The sequence below is a fragment of the Bison bison genome, unplaced genomic scaffold (genome assembly GCF_000754665.1).
Source record: "Bison bison bison isolate TAMUID 2011002044 unplaced genomic scaffold, Bison_UMD1.0 scf7180017858770, whole genome shotgun sequence".
Taxonomy (NCBI): Eukaryota; Metazoa; Chordata; class Mammalia; order Artiodactyla; family Bovidae; genus Bison; species Bison bison.
In genome coordinates this window covers 2,020,406-2,027,671 of record NW_011489342.1, presented here as the reverse complement: position 1 = coordinate 2,027,671, position 7,266 = coordinate 2,020,406, and the positions used below count along the sequence as shown (strand labels likewise).

At 54.6% G+C, this 7,266-nt stretch overlaps 1 protein-coding gene across 3 annotated transcripts in view; it reads right to left on the bottom strand.

The window, feature by feature from the left end:
• The window catches only part of CRHR2 (corticotropin releasing hormone receptor 2), a 44,569-nt gene that overhangs the window by 20,933 nt on the left and 16,370 nt on the right, over nt 1-7,266 (bottom strand). For all 3 annotated transcript variants that reach the window (XM_010829242.1, XM_010829247.1, XM_010829236.1), the window contains exon 3: nt 7,065-7,190. In XM_010829242.1, the coding sequence (XP_010827544.1) occupies nt 7,065-7,190 (126 nt within the window). The remainder of the gene's footprint in view (nt 1-7,064; nt 7,191-7,266) is intronic.

Below are 7,266 nucleotides of genomic sequence, written 5' to 3'. Positions count from 1 at the left end.
TGGGAGAAGGACCCTCGAGGCAGAGGCTGGTGTAGAGAGGAGGATGTCAGGGGAAGGGGGCCCCGAGAACTCATCCAGCTCCCCACCCACCTCATACAGAGAAACTGAGGCTCAAAGAGGAGAAAAACCTGCCCAAAGGTGAGATAAGTAGAATTAGAACTGGCTCCCAACCATCGTTTCTGTGAACTGATGGGGGGTGGGGGCAGGGCATCTCTCGCTGGCAGTCTTTTGTTCTCCTGTTAACACAGGGGTCTCTGGGGGCCAGGGGGTCATTTCTCTCTGGAGACCTTTGGGGATCAGATCCTCTTAGTGTAGACAGACTGCCCCTTCTTGGTGCCCCAAAACACCATCCAGAGGTCACACAGCTTGGTGCCTCTCAAGGTCAATAGAAGGCCACACCACCCCAGTAGGAAGACAACCATCCTTAGTGTGAGTGGGACCCTCAAGGACACGATTGCTCCTCCTTCCAGACCCTAAGCCACACTCTACTCCCCTTGCTGAAACAGCCTAGCTGTGCACAGGGAGTCCCAGCCAGTGCTGTCTCTTGCTCATGACAGGGGCCCATGAGGTCAGTATGTTTCCTGTGTCCTTCACATAGATAAGGAAACTGAGACTCAGATGGGGTGGACCCCCACCCCATTCACTCAGTGAATCCCAGCACAGCCAGGACTTAGTGGGCTCCCCTGAAGCTGTGTCTGGGTTCCTCCTGCTATTCATCATCCCCAGGCCCACCCCTGCTGTAAAGGGAAATTCCGGCCAGACTCTGGAGCACCTGGTTTGAGGTGGGTGGGCTGCCTTTAGGGTCCTTTGGGGTGGTCCCTGAGAGTCACCAGGGGTGGAATTTGCTGTGGCGGTTCCCGATCCTGCTGGGGTTGCCAGGGTGGAGGGAGAGTGGACAGTGAGGGACGCTGCAGCTTCTGACTTAACAGCAGGAGGGAAGGGAGCAGAGGGAGAGGGACAAGTTCAAAGTTCTCAGCCAATATGGATTAATATTTAGAAGGTACATCCTGAACATCAAGCGGCACCCTTTGGGAGTATTCCAGTCCTGCCTCATGACGCTGTGGATGAGCATCTGGGGTCTGAGTAGTGTGAACAGAACTGAAGCCCATGCCCTGGCATTCAAGGCCTCCATGACCTGGCCCCGTTCCCTCTCTCCCTCTGTTCCCACTCTCCCTTCCACCTGACACATCACTGGCCCAGTTATCCAGGGTGTGCTCCACAGCACTTGCTCCATGAAGCCTTCCCAACTAGCTTTCCCTTCTTTTTCGGAATCAACTTTCTTCCATGTATTCCTACAGCCTGGCTGTGCTATTTCACTGAAGAGCAAATACCAAATAGTTCTCTTTAAACATCTCTCTCTCTAACACAGGAGACCCTGGAAGGCTGACTCAGGTCTTATGCCTCTTTGAAGAGCTTGTTTCTAGTGGAGAAAGGGAAACATATAAACCCAGTGAAGGATATTAAGTGGAGGATTCCTGGTGAGGGGGTGAAGGAACGTCACGGGAGGCCGCACCTTTGGTCTTGCCTGAGATGAAGGGTGCTTAGGCAGGGGGACAGCTGGGAGTCCACTGTTAATGTTTCTCAGTAGTCCAGGCCCCATGCATGCAGATGTGGAGTGTGGGCCAAGAGCTCTTAGAGCCAGCAGAGACTGTTCAGAGCCCTGGCTTTCTGTGGAACCTTGGGTAAGTATCTTTTACTCTCTGGACCAAGCATCTCCCAGTCTTAAGCAGCAAGGGAGGGGAGTGCCAGACTCAGCACAGAAGTTCTCAGGTGTTTGGATGGCCAGAGAGGCGTCCTTTTCTGCTATCTTTCTTTCCTCCTCCTTCCCTCAGCCAAACCCTCAGTGATGAGGCATCCAACTTTCCCTCTCTCCCAGCAGGGGACAGTTCTCAAAAGGGTGACTGCTGATCCTTGGGCTTCAGGGCTCAGGGTGTAGTTGGGTCTCACTGGGGACTAGGAATGCAGACATGAGTTCCTGGGAGTCACAGCTTCTATTTCTCAATGCAGAGGGCCATCTTCCTGGGACTCTGGAGCTGAGGGTCCACCCAGGCACCAGGCCTGTTCTCAAGCAAATGTGGTGTCCCCACTGCTTCAAGATCTCAAGAACCAGTCCTGCCCCCACCCCCACACCTCCAGGAAGCCTTCCAGGAATGCTCCAGTGCTCATCAGGCTTATCTTTCCAATCCCTGATGGCTGATTTGGGTGAGCTTGGTCTTTAAGCACCCTGGGGCTCTCTGAGGACAGGGCTTAGCCTTTTTCATCACCCCTGGTTCCCAAGTACAAGCAGGCAGACCCAGGGGGAAGACCCCTGTGGCTGGAGACCATCTAGTTTATGTGTTTCCATTTTAATACAACCAGGTCTTCAGCATGTCTCTAGAGTGGGGTTCTGGGAGGTGGGGACCCCAGTCCTTCCCATGGGGTTGAATTAGGTGGGGTGTCTCTTCCCCACAGTGGCAGATCCTTCAGTATTGATGGGCCTACCATTCTCAACAGGACCTGGTGGGAGCCTGAGGTCAAGGAGCTGAGGCTGAGCCAGGCTGGGCTTAGAGATTCCACAGGAGGAAAATGACCCTGCCCATGTGGTTGCAGGACCCTCCTTTGCAGCCACGAGGACCACAGTGACAGGCAAGAGGAGGTGTCAGAGCAGGGCAGGTAGAGTGAGCAATGGGGGGAGGGAGAGACAGAGGATGTGGGGAGATGGAGGGGAGTACAGAGAGGGAAGATGGAGCTAAGGTGGGAGAGAACCACATAGATAGAAAACAAAAGAGAGACTGAGAAATACACAGAGACATACACACAGAAAGAGACATTGAGAATATACACCCAAAGACAGAACCAAACATAGAAACAAAAACAGAGTCATGGAGACAAAGAGAGAAACACTGAGAGAGACACGTGCACAGAGATGGGCACCAGAGTGAACACAGGTGAGAGGTGGGAGGAAAATGGAACACAGTGCCCACCTCCGGCCAAACCACCGCTGAGTAAACCATGTGCCTTCTCCCTGGGACAGGGGCGCTGGGGCCTGAGAAGGCGGTGGGGCTTGCTCCAGGTTCTACTGTGTATGGATATTATGTTAGTTTCAGGTGGCCCAGAATTTGAACCTGCTTCCCATATGGGCACAGGGAAACCTGGGAGGTGGGGTGCAGAGAACACCTCCTGCCATAGAGCTGAAATGAAAGGCCCTCCCCTTCTAGGCTCCCCTGTAGCCAGAGCTGGACTGGGGAACCCCAGTCCCCCCTTCCCCCACTTCCTCAGATGCTCTGGCACCAAGGAAATCAGTGAGCTGGGAGCCCACAAAATGGAGATGGGGAGAAGGCTTCCTGAGGACCACTACAGGAAGCTGGAGATCCTAAGGCAGTGACGACGGCAGGGCTGAGGCCCCTCTGGTGACCAGGGCTCACGGCATTGTCAAGGCCCACTCAGAGAGAGTGGGGGTTCCCTCACTAGGCCAGCTCTGCTCTCAGTTCTTGGCTGGGGACCCCATATCTGATTTTCCATCCTATCCAATAATTACATAAACTTCCCGATATCCTGTCAACAAATCCCTTCTCTGCTTAGTCCGTCAGAGTTGCTTCCTCAGAGGCAGCAGAGCCTTAGCTAGAATCCTTGTCCTGTTATAAGCTGTGTGACTTTGGCAAAGTCACTCCTCGGTGCCTCAGTTTCCTCATGTGTAATATGAGGATAAGACTATGTCTCTACCATTGGCTGATTGTAAAGATCAATGTGTTAACAGGTCAAACGACAGTGCAGAACCTGGGCCGCTGAAGCAGTGACGTGGAGGTGGGGAGAACACGGGAGGGGACTCAGACACACGGACACTTAACTCGGTTCTGCCACAGACTACCGTAAGTGGCCTTGAACAAGTCTCTTCTCTTCCCTTGGCCATTGCTGCATCCAGAAATAGTCTCTGGGTAAGAATAACAAGGCTCTGATCAAGCCTCCCACACTCACTGCTGTGGCTGTTTGCTAACCACATAAGAACTCTCGAATACCTTGTCTCCAGCCCAAGGCACTTGCCTGGGCTTCCTCATCCAGCCAATTGCCTTCTCCGCTGCATCGTCATTCAGATGTCCCTCCAGCTCCCCAGAGTTCACATATACTTATCTGTGCTCATTGATTTCCTGATGTGGTCCCTGACTCCTCCCCCTTCCTGTCCCACGCTAGTCTTGTCAGTTACAGATGTGTCCTCCTTTGCTTCTGCAGCCTCCACTTGACCTAGGTCAGTTACAGTGACTCCTAACCCCTCCTCTTGTGGCCAGAGACTCTGAGCCCTGAAGCTGAACTCCTCCCTTTACAAGCGGCCCCAGGCTCCCTGCCACACCAAAGGTGAAGTCCTATGCGATGCCCTACATCACTTGACCAACACCCACCCGTCTGCTCTCATTTGCTTCTTTCTCCTACTACCTGTACTCCACATAACACCAGCCAGTCCTGAGGCACAAAGCATGCTCCCATCTCTTCCCCTAGACTTACGACTCTTTCACCTGCTAAAATCCCATTCACATCTCTGAGCCTCAGCTTTCTCATCTGCAATATGGGCACAAGAGCAGGCCATACCTCAGGGGCCTTAGGGAGGTGGGAACGTGGGAGGTCATGTATGCCAAGCTCTCTCAGTGGTAGCTGGCACCTGGACCATGGTCCACATTTGGGAGTTTGGTGGCCGATTCTCTGTGCTCAGCTGAATGGGTGACAGTTCACAAGGACTAATGCCTAAGCTGCTGTCCCACCTGGACAATGCCTGCCCTCTAAACTATGAGGCTTCAGCGGGGATCTGGCTGCAGCATAACAAAATTGGACAGGAAGAGAGCCAGGACCCTTGTACCTCTTCCCCCAGGCTTCTCTAGGACCTCTTTTCCTCCCTGTGTCGTTCTTTGTCCAGGAAAGATCCCACTTTAGCAGAGCAGAAGGAAGCAGTGGCCAGGAAGCAGGGGAAGAGAGAAATCAATCATCGCCATTGACATTAGCTGCCTCAGCTCTTCACACCTCAGCTATCACACTGATTAATAGCAATGCTCCTTCTGCCCCCATGCTTCTCCCATTCACCAGGAGTCAGACTGTGGGCAGTACTTGGTCCAAATGGAGACAGTGGTTCATTAGTACCAGGGGCTAATCGGCACTACATGTGCCAACCTTGGTGGCCCCCTGACCTTTTCTTGGCTTCTCATCTGACATGGTGTGAGTGGTGTGGGAGGTGCTGCAACACCCCCTTTGGGAAGCCTTCCCCATCTCCCCTCCCACGTTCCTCCTCATCCACAGTCCCTTTGCATTCCCCTATCATGGCATTTCTTACTCTGTATCCTTTTGTCTGTTGCAATTGTGAGTGAGGGCCTCAATGCCAGTGCAGTGGCTGGCACATAGTAGCTGTTTAATAAACTGTTTGAAGAGAAGAGACCCAGGCCCTGTCCTCGGGGGCTCCAGGTGGGTTGGAGAGAAAGGGGACAGCCCAGGCCGGGGTGGGAACCAGAGCAGGGCTGCCTCAGATCCACAGGCTGAGGGGCAAAGAGCCGCATCACCTCACTTAGCATTTATCTCTGGCTCAGACTGAATCAGGGACCCTGATTTCCACTGCCCCACCCCACAGAGCTCATAGGATCCTAAAAACATAGTTTTATAATCTCAGGACTGGAAGCATGGAAGCCGTTCCTTCTGCTTGTGCATCTCCTGGATTGGGGACCTCACCTCCTCCCTGGAAGGTCTATCTTAATCATGGGTAGGAAGCGTGGTCAGATGACGCAGAAATCTTCCTCAGCAGCCCCACTAGGTCTCCCACCCCCTTCCGTTAGGAGCACCACTACCACTGGACTCCTCCAAGCAAGCTGCTCTCTGGGCCTACCAGAGCCCTCCGCTGGTGCAGACAGGGCAATGCCGCTTAGCACTAGATGCAGAGGCTGCGGTCTAGCCCACTAACCATCTTTCTGGGTGAAGGTATGAGTTTGGACAGACATACGTGTGTGTGTGTGTGTGTGTGTGTGTGAGAGAGAGAGAGAGAGAGAGAGCGTGCATGAGTGAGCTGATGGGGGAGCTATGCTACTATTCAGACACACAGAGGTTGCTATGATGTTTCCAGGATGAGGGGCTTCAGACAAACAGGTGCCCTCCATTGCTGCCTAGCATCTCAGAAGGCTCTTTGCTGGTGCGGGTGGGGCTGGAGATGTGAGTGGCCCTTCAGGGTGGGCTAGTGATGCTGCGTCCCACAGCTTCACAAGACACTGCCACTTGGCTCCCATTGGACCTTCCACAGGGCGTAGACTCAGGCACCCCCTTCCCCTCCCAGAGCCCATACAGAACCACCCCACCTGGATGCTGTGTGACTCCTGGAGCATCTGCTGCTGTCCTCCACAGAGTGGCAAGCTAGCCAGTGATTTGCCAGGAGGAAGAGGGGCACAGGCTGTTCTCCCCAGGAGGTGGGGGGTGGGCCTGATTGAGACACCACGCTGGGTGGCAGGAGTAATGCTGACCACTGCCCCTGACTCACAGCCCAGTGAGCCAGTCCCAGGGCATCCAGGTAGGGAAGAGACTACACCCCACACTCTGGTCCAGAAACAGCTACACTTTGCATGCCCAGCCCCGACACAAGCCTCACCCCATCTTCCCTGCCTCCTGCTCTCCCCTTCTCCCACAGCAGAGTCTGACCACCGCACTCACCCTGGGGTTTGGGAACATATCCTGGGCGCCCCATCCCTCCCCACCGCCCCGGGGAGATGCGGGGCGGAAATCGGCTAAACAAAGAGAAACCCTAACGGAGAAACTTCAGGCACCAGAGTATATAATGTGGGAAAGATATTTGTTTTCAAAGGGAAGGATTTCCTTCTCCTTTTTCTGGGTTCTCAGCGCATGGAGCACGGGAATCGTGGGCAAATCACTGTCTTAACGAGGTCTGAAGCTACGGCGAGGTTAGGGCAGAGGGAGCGCCCCTAATATTATGTCTTTAACGCCGGCGCTATGACCGTGCCGCGGCTCTCAGGTCTTCGACGCTGGCTTCGGAGCCCTCGCTACCCTCTAAACCGCCCTCCTGGGAGCCAGGTGTTGAGCCCACGGCGGAGGGTCCCAGGAACACTCACGGGTCGTGTTGTACTTGACACCGTTGAAGTACTCGGGGCACGGCCTCTCCACCAGGGCTCCGGCCGAGCTCCGGGGCCAGCACGTCCCGATCTGGTCCAAGGTCGTGTTGCAGTAGGAGTAGGGACCTGGTGATGGGAGAGAGCGGAGCGGGGATCAGAGGGGCTGCTGGGGCCCGCGGGGCGCCGCAGGGCGCCAGGCGCT